At 37.7% G+C, this 26,200-nt stretch overlaps 1 protein-coding gene across 6 annotated transcripts in view; it reads left to right on the forward strand.

Annotated features, from left to right (window-relative positions):
• Positions 1-276: 276 nt before the first annotated feature.
• Positions 277-26,200, forward strand: part of CLINT1 (clathrin interactor 1) — a gene marked incomplete at its 5' end in the record, with an annotated part of 67,002 nt that continues 41,078 nt past the window's right edge. For all 6 annotated transcript variants that reach the window (XM_079702530.1, XM_079702532.1, XM_079702531.1 and 3 more), the window contains one exon: positions 277-317. In XM_079702530.1, coding sequence (XP_079558656.1) covers positions 277-317 — 41 coding nt within the window. The remainder of the gene's footprint in view (positions 318-26,200) is intronic.

A 26,200-nucleotide genomic window follows, 5' to 3' on the forward strand; every position in this document is an offset into this window, starting at 1 on the left:
CTGGCCCGCTTGGCGCGCTGAAAGAACTACAAGTCCCAGCGTGCCCCGCGCGCGACGGGAGGAAAGTCGGGCACTTCCGGTCCACGCAGAGCCTCTGTCCCCGCGTCTCGACGTGTCACTGGCGGCGCCGCCGCGGCTGTGGCACGATAAGGCGCTGACTGGGGGAGTTTGAGGCGGCGGCGGCGACCCCGGCCTGGATCTGTCCCGGCGCGGAAGGGTTCTGGGGTCCGTGGGGAACAGGAAAGGGAGGTGGCGGCTCAGCCCGCTCGGGGCACGATGTTGAACATGTGGAAGGTGCGGGAGCTGGTGGACAAAGCGTGAGTATCTGGGGTCAGTTGTGGCCGAGGCCCACGCGGGGGAGGGGCGGGGGGAAAGGGGAGCCGGGTCTGCGCGCGGGGCCTCCCGCGTCACGCCCCCCGTCTCGGCCGGCCCCATCATGGCGGCGTCCGGCTGTCTCCTCGGCCCCGGGCCGCGTCCCGAACCGCCAGTCTGGGAAGGGACCCTTCTTCGTTCGAAACATCCTCTTAGCCCCCTTCTCTCCTATGCAGGCCGTCCTCACCCTGCCCCTACCCCCACCCTTCTAGGCACAGACACTTTGGTCGGGGAGGGGGCGGGGTTGTCTAGAGATGGGTCAGTGCCCTGGCCGGAGAGCTGTCTTGGCCCCAGGCTTTGGGCTTTGCCTCCTGGGCAGCAGCGAAAGCTTGCGGGTGGAGGACTCACTTCACTGGTTCTCTGTGCACCTCAGAGTGTGGTGCAGAGACCTTAGGCCTGCTCGGGAGGTGTCCTTCACCTTGCTGGGTTTCTTTTAATTCCTAATTAACCTGAAGTGTTGGAGTGGGTGGTAGGTGTAACAAGTGGCCAGACTGAAGTTACTCAAGAGGAGACTCATCCTTCGCTTTTCTAACATCAGTGAGAGTAGATCACCACATAGCTTACTGTGATTCTTTCCCTCTGTTTCCTTTCCACTACACTTCATTTTTGGAGGGCCACTTGTTCCATTTGGTTTAATTAACAAGTCATTGAATTAACAAGAAATTTCCCCTGAAGAAGGAAACAACCCAGGTTTATATCCTGTTGATCTACTTTTAACTTCCCTGACAGGTAAAATGTTGATTTTATAGTTGATTTTCTTTAAGATTTAAGTCGTAACTTTAGTATCTTACACTTAAATTGAGTGTATCAGATAGATGTAACAGTGGTTAAGTAAGGTCTGCGAGGCCAGCAGGAAGTAAAGTTTAAGAATTTTCCCCTTCCTTTCGGGTTTTAGTGATGATACAATGTGTGGTGACAAAAACATTTCATTTGTGCCACTCACCCAACCTAAAATCAGGAAGTGTAGATGGCAAATTCTTCAGGCTTTCTTGACCCCAGAAAAAATAATTCATTAAGAGATACAAACTACTAGGTATAAAATAAATTAGATCCAAGGATGTAATGTACAGCACTTGGAATATAGCCAATATTTTATAATAACTTTAAACAGAGTATAATATATGAAAATATCGAATCGCTATTGTACACCCGAAGCTAATATTATAAATCCGCTACACTTCAATAAGAAAAAAATTCACAGTGGCTTGGGTAATACCTCAGATAGAATTTAGAGTCTGACCATATTTTCAAGTTTTCTGTGCTACCAAGAAGGCAGTAGAGTGCCTAAGGAGCACAGGTTTGTGAACCTGCAGAGCTGGATTCAAGCTCTGTAACCTTGGCAGATTACTTCACCTTGAAGTGCCCCAGTTTTCTCAGGTGCAATATGAAAATACTGATAGATACTTAGAGTGTTGTTGTGAGAATGAAGGGCTAAGGACTTAGATAGCATATAAAGCCCTTAATACAGTAGGTTTAGCTCAGTATGCTTTTGATAACTATAGCAGATGTTCTGCATCAAGAGTAAGATTAAACTTCATTAAGAGAGAAGCTCCATGTTTGAAAAGTGATTTGGCGATTTTGCTTTATCAGCTATTTGTTTGACCGTTAAGTTCTCAGTCCTTTATTTTAGGTTTGTTTTGCTATTTATATAACCTTTGCTTTCCAAAGATAAAATAAAATCATGGTGTTTTTTTTCAGATCCAGGTTCGTTGGTTGTTTTGTAATATTTGGTGTAAGACTAGGATACCAGCTTAAATAGTCTTTAAAAATCCAAAAGCCTCTACAAAACTATCTCTTTATTTCTTAGCCAGAGGAACAGTGGATGAAAAACCACTAAAAAAACGCTTTCTTTTCTTAGGGGACTAAATCTGTAGTACTCAAAAATTTGAAGAGACTACATTTTTCAGGAGACACGTCAAGGCAATATTTCTGCTTTAATTGTTAGTTTCATATTGTTTTTATCACCTTTGTTACTAATTTTCAAGTGCTTCAGGTTAAATTTGTCACATAAATAGTTATCAAGTCAATCTAATGGAAGAGCTGCTGTTGAAAAATAACTTCTCTCTTCCTTTTTACTACCCAATTTAGAATGGAGACTTGAACCAAGTTATTCAAGAACATGTAAGAACGTTGCCACCAAGGACTTTTTAAAGCTTTCGTGGGTGTCTGACACATGATATTAGGATTACAACATGAGGTTATTTTACTGATGAATACTCAGAATTTAATTTTCATCTTTCACTGGCAGGAGAGAAGAAATTCTTCCCCCCAAATGAAAGCATTTTACAGAACCAGTAACTGTGGCACTGTGCGCATTTAGACTGTTCACCTTAAATTGCCATAATGAAGGTGAAGCAGATCCATAGAACCGCTGTTCTGATTATCAAGGGGATAAGGTGATGAGGAAACTTGCAAATGAGGAAACAATGAAGTGACTAAGGACTGCTCTGAGAGCTTTGTTGAATAGAAATGAGGCTTTATATGATAGAGCACTGGCTAGAGGTTTAGGAGACCTGGGTTCAGATTCTGATACTGCCTTTTAAATTAGCCGTATGTCTGATCTGAGGCAGAATCATATGACTCTCCAGACCTTGGATTCCTCATCTTTAAATTGATGGGATTGGGCTAGAGTAAGACTTTTTCCAACTTCGCTGGCATATTGGAGGCATGAATTTCTATCAGAGGGCAAAGAAACAGAGCAAATATTTCATAAGAGCAGATAAATTTTAGAAAGTCATTATCCTCCAGAGACAGTTGCAGCTGTTTAAATGTGGCAATCAGTAAATATTATATTTAAATGCTTTATGCAGTAAATAAGTGCAACCCATGACTCTGGAAAATTAGGACTTTTATTTAGCATATATCCCTACCCATTGAGGTTTACTTCAGAAAGAAAAATGTGGTCTTTGAAAATGTGTCCTCTGGAGCTACTGTTAGATCCAGCATGGTGGCAGTTCTTAAGTATAATGATATATTTCAAATACTGGCTTTTGAGATTTTATGGAAGGTTGGGGAGGTATTTTCCACAATTGTTGCACCTGCTGGTGGTAGTAAATGGCTCTGTTTTGCAGAACATTGTGGAACTGAGGAAAAGCTGATAAAACCATAGGCCAGCCAGAGCTTGGAGTGCCAGTTTCCTCCCACTTGTACTCGAGTTGCATTAAAGAGAGCTGTGGCAGGAAAGGATAAGTGGCACCACTCCCACCAACTGGGAAAAGCTCGACCATCGTCATCCTTTGACCTGCCTCCCTTTATTTGAGGCTGTAATAAAATTGAACATTATTAAAATTGAACATAAAATTATATTTTGTTATCCTGTTTATGGTATAAATTGAAAGTTGCTACAGTTCTGTTGTCTTTTTTCTTCAAATTTTGGAAATGCAGTGAAGGTAACCTGGTAGTGGTCAATCAAACTGCTACTTACTGTTCAAGCCCAGCCAATCCTTCTCTTTCATGCAGGGAGTAGTATTAACAGTAAATCTATTTCATCAGTGGCCCCTATTCTTTTTATGATAGTGATTCAAACAGGGCTGGCCAAGGTCCTAAGGCAACTGCTATAGATACTCCATTTTAAGTTATTCTCTTAAGCATAGCTTGCATTTTTTCCCCCATAAGTTGATTTTTGTTGGTGTTATTTGCATGATTTTAGTTTCTAAATGGTCACATAATGTAATAGAACTGTGGAAACTACTGATCTAGTCTAGCTGACCCCAGAGGGAGAACCCTTTGCTTTTATAGAAAATATTTCATTCAGTTATTTCAACAGATAATACATTTATTATTTATTGGAATAGTACTGTATTTTCTGAACTTGAAGAATACAATACCTGCCTTCAAGAAATTTGCCACTGCAAATTGGTGCACTTGAACTTATCACTGGTTTTCCACTTCAGTCCTCGGATGTGTTCCCCCTATTTCCCTATCTTACCAGTAAATCTCTGTTCAGTTTGCTTCTTAGAACTTGAAAACAAAGGTGATTTTCAGCTTTCTAGTCTTCCCCTATCAACTTTCCTTTAAACCAGTTGTTATTGCTGAAACAGTAAATTCATTATCCTTCCTTCCTCTCTTCTAGTAACTGGACACAAGTAGATATTAAGAATTTAATTGCAAAGAAAGATGATTTTATCTTTGCCAGCATTTCTTAGGAGTGATTTTCTGTAGTTCAAATTAGTCTGTTTAGTACCATTGCCAAGGTGCTTTTAAAAAGCTCTTAGCTGCCTCTTACATTTTCCTGTGCCCTTCCTGTTTTCAAGTAGTTTTTCATTTGTTTACTATGCATCCACTCAAAGTATTTGGCCTTTTTTATTTTAAGTACCACTTAATAGTACTCACTCCTAGGTTTTACAGTATGACTCCACAGTTGAAGCTTTTTCTATGCCCTTGTATTATTTTCTTACTTATTTCCAATGTTTATTTAATATTTCCTTTAAGAAAAAAAGGAAGAGTATAGGCAGCTTAAATAACTTTTTTTAGTCTTGAAGAAATTTTATTGTTTTATCTTTAATATTTAGATCTGTCTGGTTGGAATTTACTCTTTGGCTTTTATTATGAAAGATTTCAAATATATCCAAAACTGGAGGGACTGTTGTAATGAACCTCTGTGTACACAGACCTAACTTCAACAGTCTGACTAGTCTTGCTTTATCTGTGCCTCTGCCTACCACCCCAACTCCGTATTATTTTGAAGCAAATTCCAGACACTGTATCATTTCATCTATAAGTATATCAATCTCCAAAAAGTAAAGAGTCAATTTTTTTATCATAATCATCACACCTTTTAAAAAGGATTATTACTTAATATCAAATGCCCAATCAGCATTTGTTTCTCATTTGCCTCATGATTCCTCTTTGATGTTTCTGAGTTGGTGGGTATATCTCTTGATTCTTTTAATGTGTAGGCTCAATCTCTGTCTTCTTTTTTTCCCCTCTTAAGGTTCACGTATTAAAGAAACTCAGTTTTTTGTACTTTCCTCAGTTTGGTTTTTGCTAATTGGATCCCATAGGGTTGTTTAAGTGTTTTTCTAACCTCTGTATTTCCTGCAATTTGGTAATTTTATCTACTCACTTGATAAATTCAAGTTCCAATTTGGGGGGCAGCAAGACTACTTCATAGATTCAAAGTACATTTTTAGTACTTGTAATGGGTCTTATGTATAAAGATTTAGCTCTCTTTAGTCTCAGCTGACATTACTTAACATTCTGGGACAATGTATTTAACTGTTTATTCTTTTTTTTCCCCTAACGTGTCACTGCATATGAGCTTTCATTGTTTAGTCTAATTATGTGAGTGTGTCCATCTACGTATATATATTTTTGATTTATTTATTTATTATTTTTTTGGCTGAATTGGGTCTTTGTTGCTGTGCGCGGGCTTCTCATTGCGGCGGATTCTCTTATCGCGGAGCACGGGCTCTAGACACGTGAGCTTCAGTAGTTGTGGCACACAGGCTCAGTAGTTGTGGCTCATGGGCTCTAGAGCGCAGGCTCAGTAGTTGCGGTGCTCGGGCTTAGTTGTTCCGCAGCATGTGGAATCCTCCCGGACCAGGGCTTGAACCCGTGTTGCCTGTATTGGCAGGTGAATTCTTTTTTTTTTTTTCTGACTGGTGACAATGTTCTTTATTCTCTTCCTTCTTTTCTACTGATTTGTTTTTTTTTTTTTTTTTTTTTTGCGGTACGTGGGCCTCTCACTGTTGTGGGCTCTCCCATTGCAGACCACAGGCTCTGGACATGAAGGCTCAGCGGCCATGGCTCACGGGCCCAGCCGCTCCGCGGCATGTGGGATCCTCCCGGACCGGGCACGAACCCATGTCCCCTGCATCGGCAGGCGGACTCTCTACCACTGCGCCACCAGGGAAGCCCTCTACTAATTATTTTTTAACATCTTTATTGGAGTATAATTGCTTTACAATGGTGTGTTAGTTTCTGCTTTATAACAAAGTGAATCAGCTATACATATACATATATCCCCATATCTCCTCCCTCTTGGGTCTCCCTCCCACCCTCCCTATTCCACCCCTCTAGGTGGTTACAAAGTGTCGAGTTTACCTCCCTGTGCTATGCAGCTGCTTCCCACTAGCTATCTATTTTACATTTGGTAGTATTCGTAAGTCCATGCCACTCTCTCACTTTGTCCCAGCTTACCCTTCCCTCTCCCTGTGTCCTCAAGTCCATTCTCAACGTCTGCGTCTTTATTCCTGTCCTGCCCCTGGGTTCTTCATAACCTTTTTTTTCTTAGATTCCATATATACGTGTTAGCATACGATATTTGTTTTTCTCTTTCTGACTGACTTCACTCTGTATGACAGACTCTAGGTCCATCCACCTCACTACAAAAAACTCAATTTCGTTTCTTTTTATGGCTGAGTAATATTCCATTGTATATATGTGCCATATCTTCTTTATCTATTCATCTGTCGATGGACACTTAGGTTACTTCCATGTCCTGGCTATTATAAACAAGGCTGCAATGAACATTGTGGTACATGACTCTTTTTTTTTTTTTTTTTTTTTTTTTTGCTGTACGCGGGCCTCTCACTGCTGTGGCCTCTCCCATTGCGGAGCTCAGGCTCTGGACGCGCAGGCTCAGCGGCCATGGCTCACGGGCCCAGCTGCTCCACGGCATGTGGGATCTTCCCAGACTGGGGCACAAACCTGTGTCCCCTGCATCGGCAGGCGGACTCTCAACCACTGCGCCACCAGGAAAGCCCCCTACATGACTCTTTTTGAATTATGGTTTTCTCAGGGTATATGCCCACTACTGGGATTGCTGGGTTGTACGGTAGTTCTATTTTTAGTTTTTTAAGGAACCTCAATACTGTTCTCCATAGTGGCTGTATCAATTTACACTCCCATCAACAGTGCAATATGGTTCCCTTTTCTCCACACCCTCTCCAGCATTTATTGTTTGTAGATTTTTTGATCATGGCCATTCTGACTGGTGTGAGGTGATACCTCATTGTAGTTTTGATTTGCATTTCTGTAACGATTAGTGACGTTGAGCATTCTTTCATATGTTTGTTGGCAATGTGTATATCTGCTTTGGAGAAATGTCTGTTTGGGTCTTCTGCCCATTTTTGGATTGGGTTGTTTTTTTTTGATATTGAACTGCATGAGTTGCTTGTAAATTTTGGAGATTAATCCTTTGTCAGTTGCTTCATTTCCAAATATTTTCTCCCATTCTGAGCGTTGTCTTTTCGTCTCGTTTATCTTTTCCTTTGGTGTGCAAAAGCTTTTAAGTTTCATTAGGTCCCATTTGTTTATTTTTGGTTTTATTTCCATTTCTCTAGGAGGTGGGTCAGAAAGGATCTTGCTGTGATTTATGTCATAGAGTGTTCTGCCTATGTTTTCCTCTATGAGTTTTATAGTGTCTGGCCTTACATTTCAATCTTTAATCCATTTTGAGTTTATTGTTGTGTATGGTACTAGGGAGTGTTCTAATTTCATTCTTTTACATGTAGCTGTCCAGTTTTCCCAGCACCACTTATTGAAGAGGCTTTTTCTGCATTGTATATTCTTGCCTCCTTTATCAAAAATAAGGTGACCATATGTGTGTGAGTTTATCTCTGGGCTTTCTATCCTGTACCATTGACCTATATTTCTGTTTTTGTGCCAGTACCATACTGTCTTGATTACTGTAGCTTTGTAGTATAGTCTGAAGTCAGGGAGTCTGATTCCTCCAGCTCTGTTTTTCTTTCTCCAGATTGCTTTGGCTATTCAGAGTCTATTGCATTTCCATACAAATTATGAAATTTTTTGTTCTGGTTTGTGAAAAATGCCAGTGGTAGTTTGATAGGGATTGCATTGAATCTGTAGATTGCTTTGGGTAGTATAGTCATTTTCACAATGTTGATTCTTCCAATCCAAGAACATGGTATATCTCTCCATCTGTTTGTATCATCTTTAATTTCTTTCATCAGTGTCTTACAGTTTTCTGCATACAGGTCTTTTGTCTCCTTAGGTAGGTTTATTCCTAGGTATCTTATTCTTTTTGTTGCAGTGGTAAATGGGAGTGTTTCCTTGATATCTCTTTCAGATTTTTCATCATTAGAGTATAGGAATCAAGAGGTTTCTGTACATTAATTTTGTATCCTGCTACTTTCCCAAATTCATTGATTAGCTCTAGTAGTTTTCTGGTAGCATCTTTAGGATTCTCTATGTATAGTATCATGTCGTCTGCAAACAGTGACAGCTTTACTTTTTCTTTTCTGATTCGGATTCCTTTTATTTCTTTTTCTTCTCTGATTGCTGTGGCTAAAACTTCCAAAACTATTTTGTATAATAGTGGTGAGAGTGGATAACCTTGTCTTGTTCCTGATCTTAGTGGAAATAAGGTTTCAGTTTTTCACCTTTGAGAATGATGTTGGCTGTGAGTTTGTCATATATGGCCTTTAATATGTTGAGGAAAGTTCCCTCTGTGCCTACTTTCTGCAGGGTTTTTATCATAAATGGGTGTTGAATTTTGTCAGAAGCTTTTTCTGCAGCTATTGAGATGATCATATGGTTTTTATCCTTCAATTTGTTAATATGGTGTATCACATTGATTGATTTGCGTATATTGAAGAATCCCTGCATTCCTGGGATAAACCCCACTTGATCATGGTGTATGATCCTTTTAATGTGCTGTTGGATTCTGTTTGCTAGTATTTTGTTGATGATTTTTGCATCTATGTTCATCAGTGATATTTGTCTGTAGTTTTCTTTGTTTGTGACATCTTTGTCTGGCTTTGGTATCAGGGTGATGGTGACCTCATAGAATGATTTTGGAGTGTTCCTCCCTCTGCTATATTTTGGAAGAGTTTGAGAAGGATACGTGTTAGCTCTTCTCTGAATGTTTGACATAATTTGCCTGTGAAGCCATCTGGTCCTGGGCTTTTGTTTGTTGCAAGATTTTTAATCATAGTCTCAATTTCAGTGCTTGTGATTGGTCTTTTTATATTTTCTGTTTCTTCCTGGTTCAGTCTTGGAAGGTTGTGCTTTTCTAAGAATTTATCCACTTCTTCTAGGTTGTCCACTTTGTTGGCATATAGTTGCTTGTAGTAATCTCTCATGATCCTTTGTATTTCTGCAGTGTCAGTTGTTACTTCTCCTTTTACATTTCTAATTCTATTGATTTGAGTCTTCTTCCTTTTTTTCTTGATGGGTCTGGCTAATGGTTTATCAATTTTATTTATCTTCTCAAAGAACCAGCTTTTAGTTCTATTGATCTTTGCTATTGTTTCTTTCATTTCTTTTTCATTTTTATTTCTGATCTGATCTTTATGATTTCTTTCCTTCTGCTAACTTTGGGTTTTTTTTCTTTTTCTTTCTCTAATTGCTTTAGGGGTAAGGTTAGGTTGTTTATTTGAGATGTTTCTTGTTTCTTGAGGTAGGATTTTATTGCTGTAAACTTCCGTCTTAGAACTGCTTTTGCTGCATCCTATAGATTTTGGGTCGTTGTGTTCTCGTTATCATTTATTTTTAGGTATTTTTTGATTTCCTCTGATTTCTTCAGTGATCTCTTGGTTATTAAGTAGTGTATTGTTTAGCCTCCATATGTTTGTATTTTTTACAGATATTTTCCTGTAATTGATATCTAGTCTCATAGCATTGTGGTCAGAAAAGATACTTGATACCATTTTAGTTTTCTGAAATTTACCAAGGCTTGATTTGTGACCCAAGATATGGTCTGTCCTGGAGAATGTTCCATGAAGACTTGAGAAGAAAGTGTATTCTCTTGTTTTTGGATGGAATGTCCTATAAACATCAAATAAGTCCATTTTGTTTAATGTATCATTTAAAGCTTGTGTTTCCTTATTTATTTTCATTTTGGGTGATCTGTCCATTGGTGAAAGTGGGGTGTTAAAGTCCCTTACTATGATTGTGTTACTGTTGATTTCCCCTTTTATGGCTGTTAGCATTTGCCGTACATATTGAGGTGCTCCTATGTTGGGTGCATAAATATTTACAATTGTTATATCTTCTTCTTGGATCGATCCCTTGATCATTATGTAGTGTCATTCTTTGTCTCTTGTAATAGTCTTTATTTTAAAGTTTATTTTGTCTGATATGAGAATTGCTACTGCAGCTTTCTTTTGATTTCCATTTTCATGGAATATCTTTTTCCATCCCCTCACTTTCAGTCTGTATGTATCCCTAGGTCTGAAGTGGGTCTCTTGTAGATGGCATATATACGAGTCTTGTTTTTGTATCCATTCAGCCAATCTGTGTCTTTTGGTTGGAGCATTTAATCCATTTACATTTAAGGTAGTTATTGGTATGTGTGTTTCTATTACCATTTTCTTAATTGTTTTGGGTTCGTTATTGTAGGTCTTTTCCTTCTCTTGTGTTTCCTGCCTAGAGAAGTTCCTTTAGCATTTGTTGTAAAGCTGGTTTGGTGGTGCTGAATTCTCTTAGGTTTTGCTTGTCTGTAAACGTTTTAATTTCTCCATCAAATCTGAATGAGATCCTTGCTGGGTAGAGTAATCTTGGTTGTAGTTTTCTACCTTTCATCCCTTTAAATATGTCCTGCCACTCCCTTCTGGCTTGCAGAGTTTCTGCTGAAAGATCAGCTGTTAACCTTATGGAGATTCCCTTGTATGTTATTTGTTGCTTTTCCCTTGCGGCTTTTAATATTTTTTTCTTAGTATTTAATTTTTGGTAGTTTGATTAATATGTGCCTTGGCGTGCTCCTCCTTGGATTTATGGTGTATGGGACTCCCTGCGCTTCCTAGACTTTATTGACTATTTTCTTTCCCATACTAGGGAAGTTTTCAACTATAATCTCTTCAAATATTTTCTCAGTCCCTTTCTTTTTCTCTTCTTCTTCTGGGATCCCTATAATTCAAATGTTGGTGCGTTTAATGTCCCAGAGGTCTCTGAGACTGTCCTCAATTCTTTTCATTCTTTTTTCTTTATTCTGCTCTGCAGTAGTTATTTCTACTATTTTATCTTCCAGGTCACTTATCCATTCTTCTGCCTCAGTTATTCTGCTATTGATTCCTTCTAGAGAATTTTTAATTTCATTTATTGTGTTGTTCATCACTGTTTGTTTGCTCTTTAGTTCTTCGAGGTCCTTGTTAAACGTTTCTTGTATTTTCTCTATTCTATCTCCAACATTTTGGATCATCTTTACTATCATTATTCTGAATTCTTTTTCAGGTAGACTGCCTATTTCCTCTCCATTTGTCAGGTCTGGTGGGTTTTTGCCTTGCTCCTTCATCTGCTGTGTGATTTTCTGTCTTCTCATTTTGCTTAACTTATTGTGTTTGGGGTCTCCTTTTTGCAGGCTACAGGTTCGTAGTTCCCATTGATTTTGGTGTCTGTCCCCAGTGGCGAAGGTTGGTTCAGTGGGTTGTGTAGGCTTCCTGGTTGAGGGAACTGGTGCCTGTGTTCTGGTGGATGAGGCTGGATCTTGTCTTTCTGGTGGGCAGGTCTACGTCTGGTGGTGTGTTTTGGGGTGTCTGTGGCCTTATTATGATTTTAGGCAGCCTCTGTGCTAATGGATGGGGTTGTGTTCCTGTCTTGCTATTTGTTTGGCATAGGGTGTCCAGCACTGTAGCTTGCTGCAGGTCGTTGAGTGGAGCTGGGTCTTAGCATTGAGATGGAGATCTCTGGGAGAGCTTTCGCCGTTTGATATTACGTGGAGCCGGGAGGTCTCTGGTGGACCAATGTCCTGAACTTGGCCTCCCACCTCAGAGGCACAGGCCTGACACGCAGCTGGAGCACTAAGACCCTGTCAGCCACATGGCTCAGAAGGAAAGGGAGAAAAAAGAAATAAAATAAATAAAATAAAGTTATTAAAATAAAAAATAATTATTAAAAATAAAAGAATTAAAAAGTAATTTAAAAAAATGGACAGAACCCTAGGACAAATGGTAAAAGCAAAGCTATACAGACAAAAATCACACAAAGAAGCATACACATACACACTCACAGAAAGAGAATAAGGAAAAAAATATATATATCTTTGCTCCCAAAGTCCACCTTCTCAATTTGGGATGATTTGTTGTCTATTCAGGTATTCCACAGATGCAGGGTACATCAAGTTGATTGTGGAGATTTAATCCGCTGCTCCTGAGGCTGCTGGGAGAAATTTCCGTTTCTCTTCTTAGTTTGCACAGCTCCTGCGGTTCAGCTTTGGATTTGGCCCCGCCTCTCCCTGTAGGTCGCCTGAGGGTGTCTGTTCTTTACTCAGACAGGATGGGGTTTAAGGATCAGCTAATTAGGGGGCTGTGGCTCACTCAAGCTGGGGGGAGGTAAGGGTATGGAATGCAGGGCGAGCCTGTGGCGGCCGAGGCTGGCGTGATGTTGCAACGGGCCAGGTGGATTCTTAACCACTGCACCACCAGGAAAGTCCCATCTATATATTTTTATAGTAATTTGCTAGCTATCCACACTTTTTTTATTAAATTTTTTTTGGCTGCTTTGGGTCTTCGTTCCTGCGTGCAGCCTTTCTCTAGTTGTGGTGAGCAGGGGCTACTCTTCGTTGTGGTGCGCAGCCTTCTCATTGTGGTGGCTTCTCTTGTTGCAGAGCACAGGCTCTAGTCCCGTGGGCTTCAGTAGTTGTGGCAGGCGGGCTCAGTAGTTGTGGCTTGCAGGCTCAGTAGTTGTGGCACACGGGCTTAGTTGCTCTGCGGCATGTGGCATCTTCCCAGACCATGGCTCGAACCAGTGTCTCCTGCATTGTCTGGCGAATTCTTAACCACTGTGCCACCAGGGAAGTCCTATACACACTCTTATATTTAGACATCTCCACGTGATGTTTACTGGATCTGGGAAGAAGTTTGTGGTTCAGAGATCGGAACTGGATTGAAATCTTAGGTCCACCACTAAGAAATAGTGATCTTGGGGATTGGGACAGTATCTCCAAACTTTCCCATCTATAAAATAGGATGGTATTTATTTTACAGGGTTCTTGTGAGGATTATATTTATGTGAAACACTTAGCATAGCACTTGACATAAAATAAAGTCTTGAAACACTGTCATTATTGTATAGTTTAAAAATTAATTTATAACGTGTAGAAAAAAGTGAAAGGAATATAGTGTTTGAAGGAATAAAGAAAATGTCAGAGTAGATTATTTACAAGTATGTAAGAGCTGTGTCTCAATATATAAATCATTTTCAATGTATATTCACCTCAAAAGACATGTTAAGCAATGTATAGGAGAACTTATAAAAATATCTGTAATGTGTGCCTTATGTTGTGTTCACCAAATCACAAATGCCTTTAATATTGTAAAGCATATTACAGAAATAACTCTTTCAAAAGACATAAGTAAGGAATAAAGTCTTTGGAAGGACATATTGCATTTCCATCTGCTAATTTTTATTCAGCTTGTTTTGTATTTTCTCAAGATTTTAAAGATGCTGCTAATCTAAAATATTTCTTCTAAAATATAAAAAGATTTATTTTATGAGGGCAATTTGAAGTTGACAGTCTATCCTTAAAGAAACTGAACAAAATCAAGAGAAAGAATCCTCTAAAATGTGATATCCAATTCATAATCTGATGATGGATGAGCAGTATATATAAGGAAAGCACATTGCAGTGTGCTTTCCAGTTTTTCAGTACACTCTCCCAAACTGGCAAGAAATTCTTTTGGCTTACCAGAGCCCTTTAGCCAGAAAATTTCATACAGGTAAAATAACATAATGCATTCCCATGTATTGATAGCTCCTCATGACTATGGACTATAGTAAATATGAGTGATTTTGTTAATGTGTAACAATATCCAAGATGTTTTGTACTTAAGAGAAGTCTAGTTAGCCAATTATTTTGGAGTGTCTTCTCTTGACATACAAATTGTATTTACTTTAGAAATTCTTAGGAGAGTAAGTTCTACCTAATTCTAATATAAAATTTTTTTATAACTTCCACACAAACTCACCATTATGAGATAAACGTGTATGTATGCATTAAAAAATGTTTCACTCAAAAAAATTCTCGTCCAGATAGGGTTTTTTTTCTTTGGCCATGCCACGTGACTTATGCAATCTTAGTTCCCCGGCCAGGGCTTGAATGGAACCCACTCAGTGAAAGCATGGAGTCCTAATCACTAGCCTGCCAGGGAATTCCCTTAGGTAGCTTTTATTTTTATAGTAGAAAGAAGACATATATTTAAAATTCAATTTCTTGTTTTTCCTGCTATTTGTTTCTATGCAGTTTTAGCAGTTTTAGCAAATCATTAAAGAACAGTGCATATTCATCACTTGTAATTTTTAAAAGTGACTTAAGATTGTATGATAAACACTTTTTACTTGAGGTTAAACCATAATGGTTAAAAATAATATCCTTAGTTTGATATGTTTGGTTTATAGTTATAAGTTTGGTACTGAATGGGTTTCTGAAGTGTGGCTCATTTCTCATGAAGGCATATAAAAATTTTAATCCTATAATCTGTTCCGTCCGCTGCCTCTGGGATATAAACTCCTTGAGGGCGGGGACTTCGTTTTGTTTACTGCTATATTACTTACTCCAAGTACAGTGTGTGACATACAGTAGGTGTTCAATAAATATTTTTTTGAATGAGTATGTTAAATTTGGTAAGTTGTTTTATATTACTGAGGAAATCTTTTAATTACAGATATTTCTAAAAAAAACCAAATCGTTATTGAGCATTTGTCATGTGCCAAGAACAACAGTGACAACATTATTATTACTCTCAATTTGTGGTTGAGGAAAATGACCACAGAGAAGTCCAGAAACTTGCCCGAAGTAACACATCTAGAAAATAGAGTCTAGATTTAAATCTAGTGTCTGCTTTCAGAACATATATTTAACAGTTTTTGCTAACTTGTACAAGACATTATTCACTGTAATAGAGGTGAATTACTAGTGCATGCCTTAAACAAGTTAAAAATTACTTGTAAAAAGTTTATAATAAGCTTCTGAACCAAATTCAGTGAGTATTTATTCCTTTTTTCCATATATGTACCAGTCATAAAAGAAAATTTTCCTGGCCTCTTGTAATACTCTGAATAATGTAAGTAGGATGCCCCTCAATGATCGAGAAGCAAACAGTTGTAGGTGAAAAAGGAAGTCTTTTTTTTCTTGTAATGAACTTGCTCACTGTAATTAATCCTAAAAAAAATGTCATGACAGTCATGAGCTGTAGTATGTGTTTCAGAATTAGTCCCCTGTAGCCAGCTTCCACAACTTTAATACGTTTCACACAATTTTTTGATCTTTATATTGTGGTCAGTTAGCTGTGCCTGTAGTGCTATGTCTTATTACTCTCTGATTTATGTACAACTTTCCCCAATTTTTCTTATGCTCAGATTGAATAATTTGGGAATAATTTTCCCTAGTTCATTATGTACCTATCCAAGGAGTATGTTTTTGGCATAGGTTGTAAATGTTTAAATGGTATATAATAACTGAAAATATATTACTGATATCCTTACTAATCTTCGCCATATCTTATAAGGATCTTTCAGTGAGTGCTTATTAAATATCTACAACAAGCACTGTACAGTACTGTAAACTGACTGACAGACCTTATAGTTCCAGTAGCAGCTTATGATTCTGTGAAGTGGATGCACATGACAAGCACATGAAAAAGACAGAATAATATAAGATGATATGATATCTGAATTTGGGGTATAGGTATATATACTGTAGAAATTCAGAGAATGGAAAGAACAATTAAGACAGAGCAAAGGCTTAATGAAAAAGATAGATCCTGGTATTTCAAAATATGTGTTTGCTGAAAGGAGGATAAGGCCAAATAAGGAATCAAACATGGAGTGAAAAATCTTAAACACAGGTCAAACGATGTGGGCTCATTGAGAAGAACCTACTCCCAAATGGTTCCAAGCAGAGGATGACATTACTGAATACTGTCTAAGAAGCTGTTCTGTTGCAAAGGGAGGTCCCCCTTCCACCCCAATCTCATAGTCCAGATTAAATAATTTAAAGTGTAGATGTTTGGTGGTTTGTGTTTGTTTGAGTTTGAGGGGAAATAAATTATTTAGGCTTCAAAATTTTAGTAGTGAGGTTCTGGAAACAATTTCCTTCATGTCAGAAAAATTGAGCCTAGTTTTTGGGATTTGGAAATGCATTTGAGTAAATCTAAGTTTAATCGATCATGGATGAAAATGGGGGAAAAAACTATTGCTGACTTACTTAATATTTTTAAGTTTTAAGTTTTATTTAAAAATTTTAAATTATTTGAGTTCACTTACCGGTAGTTTTACAAACTTATCACTGCTGAGGTGCAGGATTTCTCATTTTATTATTCTATTGATAGGATTTCTTAGTTATATACTTTCAGTTAGTGTTTGATATTTGGCAGTGCATCTGAACCTAATCACATAGAAGTGAAAACATCTATAAGTGATGTGATCAAACTGTACAACGTCAAGCATTTGTGTCTACAAAGATGTGGATTTCACTTTTTGTTTGTTTTTTGTTTTTGCGGTACGCGGGCCTCTCACTGCTGTGGCCTCTCCCGTTGCGGAGCACAGGCTCCGGACGCACCGGCTCAGCAGCCATGGCTCACAGGCCCAGCTGCCCCACGGCATGTGGGATCTTCCCGGACCGGGGCACGAACCCGTGTCCCCTGCATCGGCAGGCGGACTCTCAACCACTGCAGTTTTCACATATTGTCCCAGTGCAGGATGTTTCATAATTTTCTCATTCTCTTAGAAGGGTTTTATGCTTTTTTTTTAAGCTTAAGTAATTTTAGTACTTTCTTTTAGATTTTTTTCCTGAAGGAGTCTCATAATATAGTTAATAAAATTACCTTAATAGGGTATTTTAAATAGGGTGCCACATATTTTAAAAGATAATTTGTTATGAGTATGCCCAAGCTGAGTAAACTTCTTTGGGTTTCAGTTTTATTTTTAAATGAGGGGTGGGAGGAGTAATTTGAGGGAAGACATCATAAGTCAAGAGACTTTTTGTGCATTTCTGAATGAAATGGGCATAAGGTCTACCTTCCAGGAATGATGAGAGAATTAAATGAGTTAATATATTGTGAAAAGGTTTACCATTGTGTTCTCAGTAAATTCTTGTTCTTTTGTTTTGTTTGGTCATTATGAGATAGCTTTAAAAAGGTGTAACCTAAAATTAAAAGATATAGGTGAACAAAAACTGTCATTCCTTAGATTAGTTCTAAAGAGTAGGAACTTAAAAGTTGGCAAAAAAATGTTAATAAACTTTAAACCCCTCTAACAGTAAAAATTTTTACTATTATTTTAGTAGCTACTCTTTTATCATACCTGTAAAAACTAGAATTGGGATTTATGATGCTAACAATTCTTATGCTACACTCTTTTTTTAATACACTGGGTTATTTGATTTGCTTCTGAAACCAGTTTAACATATGACATCTCTTGATAAGAAAAACATCACACTGTCTTTTCTTTTTTGGAAAAAAAAAATTGATTTACTAAGTAACCTGAGCAAGTGACCTTAAGCAACTGTCAGCAATAGGAAAGATTGTTTCACAATTAAACTTACACACAAAACAATGCAAGTCTGAAGCTGCTTAAAGTAGAGAAGGACTGTTTCTGGTTGTTGAATAGGAGTAATATTCCCATACTTAAAAAAAATATGGACCTCAGGAGCTTACGCTTTCAAAATTTATTAGAAGTTGCATTTGAGGAACTTGTGCTTGAATTGTTAATGTGTGTCATAAGATATACAGTTGAATTTGTAATGACTGGTATTTCCAGAACAATTTTCAAATAAATACTTTATGCTAAATATTTAACTAAAAGTTTTTCTAGCAAGTGGGAATGGGTGTCCTAGTTATTTAGAGTCATAAATAGAACATTACTGTTGTATCTAAATATAACATTTAGCTAGCTTTTATTAACTTTTGTCATTTAAAAAAATGGTAATAGATTACTGTTTTTCATGGGAACTTTGTAACTAGAATAATCCTAAGAGAGTCCTTGAGGGTATGATTGGCCTATTTATAAGTTGTGTGAAATGTTTAACCTTTAGGATTTTTTACTCATATAAGTACTTAACATTGCTTGACATGTTAAAATGGTTTGGGGTGTGTGTGTGGTAGTTGGTGTACCAAAAGAATGATTTGCATATGCTATGTTACTAATTGTTCTTTTTTACTATAATTTAATTATAAAATAGAATGATACTAATTATAAAAAGTCAGGTGAGCCTAAATTTCATAATGCATTTTAACTGTGATAAACTTCCTTTGCATTAAAACTGATGCATTCTATATCTAAAAGCATAATGTATAGTGTTCACTCTATCAAAACTCTTCGATGCTTTAATGGAGGAATGATTGCACTTGAGAAAGCTAGTTACTGCCTAATTTGACACTGAAATAAATGTTCTCCAAATTATAGAATCAAGAAAATGACAGCTTGAAATGAAAAAGAAATAAACCAATCAATCCTTTCATGAAGTTTGACTTGGTTCCAAGTTATTTGTGTTACTTAGAGGGATAGTTTTAGAAAAAAAAAGTTTTTTATTGCCGTTAAGATTCACATAGCATGAAATTAACCATTTTAAAGTATTGAATCCAGTAGTGTTTAGCACATTCACAGTGTTGTGCAGTGAGGCAGATTTTTAACTAACTTTTTATTTTGAAATCAAAGTTTTAAGAATAGCAAAGAGAATACCTGTATACCCTTTATCCATATTCACCAATTTTTAAGATTTTGCCATAATTACTTGTCATTTCCCTCCTCTTCTACTCTCTATTTCTCTGTCTGCGCGCACACGTACGCACACACACACACACACACACACACACACTCTCTCTCTCTCTCATCTGATCCATTTGAAAGTAGGTTACATGACCCCTTTGCCTCAAGACTTAAGTGTGTATTTTCTGAGAACAAGGTTTATTCTCCATATGGCTATGATATAGTTATCAGATTCAGAAGATTTAACATTGAAACAATAATTTTATCTCCCTGTAGCCCATATTCCAATATTGCCAGTTATCCCACTCCAGTACAGGATTCTATCCGGGATCATGTATTTAATTGTCATGACTCTTTACTCTCCTTTAATGAAAAGTTCCTTAACCTTTCTTCCTAACAAAAATGGCATTGGCACTTTTGAAGGTTATAGACCAATTATTTTATAAAATATTCCTCAATTTAAGTTTAGCTGGTACTTCCTCAGGTTATGTATTCTGAGCTGGAAAATTACATTAAGTGATGCTGTGTCCTTTTCAGGGGGAAAGCAATTTCTGTATGTTGCTCAATAGTGATGTTAATTTTGGTCACTCATTCAAGGTGTTGTCTGACTCCTCTACCATATAGTCACTATTTATCTAATTGCAACTAATAAGCAATCTGTGGGGAGATACTCTGAGACCCCCTCCTCATCAGACTCCCCCCTGGATTTAGCATCTACAGATGATTGCTTGAGCCAGTCTTTACTATAATGGTTAAAAATAGTGATGCTCATCCCTCCCCTTCTCTTCAGAGTTATCAGTTTACTTTAAGCAAGAGCTGTTATTTTTTTTCTTTCCTCCATCCCTCTCTCATGGATTTTCATTTTATTCAGTGGATTGTAATCTATTACTGTCTGCCACTTATTTCAGTACTCAAATTGTCACTGATGTAGCCAGTGAGAGCCCTGTGAAGCTGGCCTGTATCCTTTCGTCATGCCGTTTTATTTTTTTTTCGCCCTTTCTGGCACAAGGTGTTTCAAGCTTGTCCTGTATTTTCACTGCTTCAGCCCTGGAGTCAGCCATTTCTGCAAGGACCCCTGGCTTTGGTTCTTTTTAGCAGTGGGACAGATTTTAAAAAGAGATTATATGGTAGATTAGAGAGATTTTTGTCATAATTAAGATGTTGCTAGAGCTTCTTAGATTTAGGAACACCTACAGTACAGAGAGGTGGCACATGGGATAAAGACGTCTTTGGAAATGTGGTGGTGGTATTTTTCTTTTGGATAATTAACGTTTAACATTTTGTTTTCGTATTTTTAAACCTTAAGAGAATAAGATTTGTGAAGGATGCTGCGTTGCTATTCTCTCCTGCTATTCCCACATCCAGCAATGTAATTTGCTTTCAGTGAATCAATTAAGTATGAAAAGACAAAAATCAAAGCCCTTGCTATACAAGTATATACATTGTAGATAATCTGATTATGTCAATAAAATGCTGTCACAGAGTACACTTTTCCTAATGGTATTTCATGTTACAACCATCTACCTGTAGTTCACATACTTTTTATTATATGTCCTGTTTGGCTTTTGAATTGTTTATACTAGCAGCTGATTACTGAGCAATTTAAGTCTCACTTAATTATGGCAGTACTGTTCTAATTAGAATGCTGGATGTTGGTGCTTTATTTAGCTAGCAAATGTAAAATACCTATGTTTGTGACATTTGTAGAAATAAGTATTGAAGATTAATTTCCTGTAGATAATCTTAGGATGTATAGCTTAAATGTAGACTTATGCCTACTTTACCCCCAAACCAAATAGATAACTCATTTGGAATATGAAACACTTTTGACTTAAATTGGAAAAAACTGGCCATATGTTGAGTCTCATTTTCTGAACAATTAAAAAAATAACTATATATGCATAAATGTTAAAACACAGCAAAATTACACAGTTTTAAATAATTAAAGTAATTTGAACATTAAGAGTTAGAAGAGCTTGAGAAATTTGCTGGAGATACAACACTGGTGTTTGAATTTAACATAGGTAATATCCCTTTGGTCATGTTGAGATTTATAAAGAATAATTTGAAAATAATAGCTACATAATTAACATTCTCTTTAGACTGATAACATTTTTCAGATGAGTTTTTTAGAATAAATGGTGATGATCATCTTTTAATGAATGAGTTATATTCTTAATGCTTACATAATCTCTGATAGAGAAAACTCAAATTATAGGTATGCTTCTCATGCCAGATACCCATACAACAAAGAGAATGAGGTGTTGTACTAAGGATTGCAGGAAGCCACAGGATAACCTGGCTTACTCGTTTAATGAATATTTACTGAGCATCTGGAACTCTTTCAGATACTTGAAGTATAGTTGTAAGCAAGTTTTGGTGGGGAGAGATAAAAAGAACAAGTAAGCAAAATAATTACGTATTTTTTGAGTGTTATGAGGAAAAGGGGCTGAAGCAGAGAATGATGAATGGGGCTGTTTTAATTAGGGTGGTGAGAGGAGACCTGAGAATATGGTATCTACATTAAGACTTGAAGAATTTAGAGCACACAGAGTAAAGGAGGAGTGTTCCAGAGAGAGGGCATTATGGAGTGAGCAAAGACACAGAGTGGGGAAAGAGCTGGTGAGAAAGAGAACAATATGGCAAGAGCATGTGGAAGAGAAGTGGTAGGCTCAGGGACTTGTAGACCATTGCATGGAGTTTGGATTTATTTTAAGTGTATAAAGCCAGTGAGGAATTCTGATAAGCAAAGGAGTGAAATGATCTCACTTATGTACCTTACTCTTGGTACTGAGTTGAATAATAGATTGAGGGTGGGGACAAGAGTAGAAGCGGGGCACTGGTTAAAGTCATGATTATAGCATAGCAGTTAGGAGTGTAAGCTCTGGACCTTTATCTCTGGAGTCAGATCATCTAGGTTCAAATACTGAGGTCACTAATGGTTGTGTGGCCTAGAGTGAGATAACCTCTTTGTACCTCAGTTTCCTCATCTGTAAAATGGGGATAATAATACTGTCTCATAGAGTTGTTAGGAGAATTAGATGAATTGTTTTTAAAGGGCTTAGACGTTGCCTGGCCTGTAGAGTTACAGAAGTGTTTAAGAACCAATAAGCAAATATATATGGCCATCTTATGGAATAGAATGTGAAGCAGGCGATAAAGTGTGCTTATTTACCTCTGCCATTTGTGTTACTTTGGAAGGAGCACACAAGAATTACTGCTATGCTTTGCTTAGTTCTTCTGTGGTAATAGATTGTGCCAAGTGAGGGCCTGGTCCAATATGTATGAGTTTCAGTTAACAAGGTGCCATGCAAAGGGAGGGCTGCTTGTATATTAGAATTCCAGCATCTAGAGAAGTGAAATTTATGATGCTCTCAAATTCATAGTTGATACTGAGCATGAGTAGGAAGTTTAAAGTCTTTGAAGTTTTTTTTGGTTTTTTTTTGGCCTTAAATTTCATATTTAGCTCTTTACATGTTTCTGTGGGACACAGAAGTCCTATGCCAAGGTATCTTAACTTTTTAAGTCTTTGCTAGGGGTCAGTAAGCTAATTTTAAGGGATATAGTAAATTAACAAGTCTTTCTTGCTGTGATTCCAAAAAGCCTGAGATTGAAACATTCTATGTCAGCTTTTTAAAAAAGAAATTTTGTGAGGGTAGTATTTCTTATGTCATTCTCTTTTGTGTATTTGTTGGTCAGTGGGTGTTTATTTTAGTCCTCTCTATTCATATCTTAATCTCAGCTTCCTTATCTTCCATCCCCCCCCATCCCCATTACCAGGAGATCATAGATTTCATTTATGTATTCACTGGTCAGTTATTAAATACCCATTTTATGTGAGGCATTCATTGTTAGGCACTGAGAGGGAAACAAAAATGCATAACATATAAGTACAGTCAATTCTGATTATTTGAGGTAGTTATGTTTTAAAAAGTCACTGCAAACACTGAACCTTTGTTCATAGGGGAAATACAGGGTTAGTTTCCTGTAGGCCTCTGGTCACATTTTCATCAACCAATTAGTAACCTTTTATGTGTGTTTCTGTTTAAAGACGCCTTCTTTAATACGTATATTGTTGATTCATTAACATTGAACTCAGGGCCAAGTACACTATAATTCATGTCTTATCTAACATAGGTATATTCTCTGTAAGGCACATCATAACCTTCTTACTTTTAGAAACACTAGACAGTACTTCAGCAGTCAGCTTGGGGGCCATACTAAACAATGAAATCAAGAAAAATCATAAAGATGTGAAAAAGCAACACTGATTAGACCAGAGAAAGGACGTTTGTTTACAGTACAAGAACTGAAACAAGAAGACAGAGCATCACCTTTTTGACCTCATCTGAGAATGCATGACAGATGACTCAAATATTTTGCTGCACTCTTCACAAATGACCACAAAAGCACTGTGAATATTGATTTTGGTGTTAAAAATACATTTCAGTGAGCAAGTATAAACTAACAAATACAGAGTCCTCAAATAATCAACTCTACTTGCATTTTAAAAACTTATATTGTATTAAGGGAATTAAGATAAATTCATATATAGCCATTGTATGGGCAGAATATAATTCATAAGAGTTATAAATTAATGTTTATTTCTTCATAGGAAAGGGAGACTATGGGCTGGAAAGAGTCAGGAAGGCTTCATTTTTGCATCTTTGTTTAAAACTAGGCTTGATTTTAACTGAAAGAAGAGGTGGGGATTCCAGGAGTGAACAGTTACTCAGGTAAGAAAGTAAAGGGCATGTTTAAATTCCAACTAGTAATACAGTATGATTATCCTGTAAAGTAAATGAAACAGAAGTAGTGGGAGAAAAGGCTAGACAGATAGGTTGAGTCCAGATTATGTAGGTCCTGATCACCTGCATGATCAATGAGGACTTTTTTAGTCAGAGGAAAGAAGCTATTTAAGGATTTTAATCCTTTTGTTTAATTAGTCAGTAAATATTTATTAAACATCTGCTGTCACCAAGCCTGTTCCTGGTACTGGGGATTTTAAGTGAGTTAGACAATTTGTGTCCTCTGGATGTTTTCAGTCTAGAAGGGGAGACAGGCAAGTAAACAAACACGTCCGTTATATAGTGCACTGGTTTTAGTTTTAGTTCAAGGTAATAGAAAGCACATAATGTGCTTTGCTGTATAGAGCACATAGGCAGATCCCCAGAGTTGAAGGAAGATTTCTTGGAAGAAGTAGCATTTAAGCTAAAATCTGATGATAAGGTGGGATTAGGTGGGGGGGATGGGATGTTTGGGCAGAGGATTTAGAAACAGAGGGAATAGCATGTGCAGAGACCTGGAGAAAATAACAGTGATGGGACTGAAGAAATAAATTGGTATCTCATATGAAGGAATGTAGACTTCATCTCGAAGGTAATAAGGAGGACTTTGCTGGATTTAAAATGGGAGCTGAGATAGATAGGATTTGTATTTCAGCAAGAGTTCACTTTGTTATCTAGCCTGTTGGAAGATACAGGGGAAGCAGAGAGACTGGTTACAAGGTTGTTGGCAGGAATCCCTGTGAGAAATGGTGGTCAACCTGGACCAAGGTAGTGGCAGTGTGTGTAGCTAGAAGTGGATGGACATATTTGAGAGATACTTAGAAAATGGGGTTGAAAAGACCTGGGAATGGATTGGATGCTAGCTAGCAGACGGGAGAGGAAGTAATCAATAGTGATGTTCAAGCCATAACCCAGGATGGTACTGTTTGTTCACTGTACAGGAGGAGGAAGATAGTTTTAAGGGGAAGGTGGTAATGAGTTTGTGGTAGACTAACATGACCAACACTAAATATTAGGAAGATGAATCTGATTGTGCTTTGGAGGATGAATAAAAGGAGAATACACCTGAAATGAAGAGATTGTTAAATGCTTTTGTAGGAGTCTAGGCTAGAGGTAGTGCCTGTATTTTTAATGCAGATTGAACAGGTTTTGGAAATTAATGGGAAGTAGGCATTGAGGGAAAAGACTCCTGAAGATGACTCCAGACATCCCAACAACTGCACCCAGCCTGTCCAGCTTTATGATGTGCCCTGAGATCATATATCAGGATGAAAAACAGTGACGCTACCTTCATGTTGCTACCTCTCAAATACATAGGAACGAACATTTTATTGTTAAAAAGCAGCTCTAGGGTTTCCCTGGCGGCGCAGTGGTTGAGAGTCCGCCTGCCGATGTAGGGGACATGGGTTCGTGCCCCGGTCCGGGAAGATCCCACATGCCGCGGAGCGGCTGGGCCCGTGAGCCCTGGCCGCTGAGCCTGCGCGTCTGGAGCCTGTGCTCCGCAACGGGAGAGGCCACAACAGTGAGAGGCCCACGTACCGCAAAAAAAAAAAAGCAACTCTAATTTGTAAGAATAATCATTTTTTTCCCGCTCTTGGGACTTTCTTTTGGGGTATCTCATATATGTATATAATTGATCCTTTTGAAAAATGTTAGCTCTGCATGAGGGAGCCTAGAAAAGCAGCTACCAGTGTGAGAGTAAGGGGCCATGGGGAGAGGCCATCCATCTCTTTTCCTGAGCTCTTTGCTGTGGTTCTTGTTCAGCTGTGCATTATAAAATATCATAAAATAAGTAAAATATATAGGAGATAAAGATGTTTAACATAATGGTTATTAAATGAGGATTAAGAAATTAAAACTTGAAGCTGAAATAAAGTGAGAACTTTGAAGGGGTTAGAATAAAGTTTTAAAGTTTTTTAAAACCCAATGCAGAAAGGACTTTACAAAAAGAGTAAAACAGATGAGTCTTAAAATAATATTGAGGGAATTCCCTGGCGGTGCAGTGATTAGGACTCAGTGCTTTCATTGCCAGGGCCTGGGTTCGATCCCTGGTCAGGTAACTAAGATCCTGCAAGTTGCATGGCACAGCCAAATTTATAAAAAGAAAAAGTATATGTATAACTTAGATCAACAATAAAGTTCAATCAAGAGGTTTTTTTTAAGTGTGATAAAAATAAATAAGAAGTAAAGCAAGGTAAAAGGCTGAAAGCCAGTCAACAGATAAGAGTTTAAAAACATAAAAGGCTTTCATTAGGTTAAAAATGAGAAATAACAGATACTAAAAATAATGGTAAGGTAAAAGGTATCAACTGACAATATTTTTGGAAGTTTGGAAAAAAGGGCCTTTTTAAAAAAATACATCAAAGTGGGTTTCTTGGGACACTTTCAAAATGTCACAAGGGAAAAGGTGTCTTGTCCCCAAAGTTTTAGCAATG

The sequence above is a fragment of the Hyperoodon ampullatus genome (assembly GCF_949752795.1).
Source record: "Hyperoodon ampullatus genome assembly, chromosome: 4".
NCBI classification, from domain to species: Eukaryota; Metazoa; Chordata; class Mammalia; order Artiodactyla; family Ziphiidae; genus Hyperoodon; species Hyperoodon ampullatus.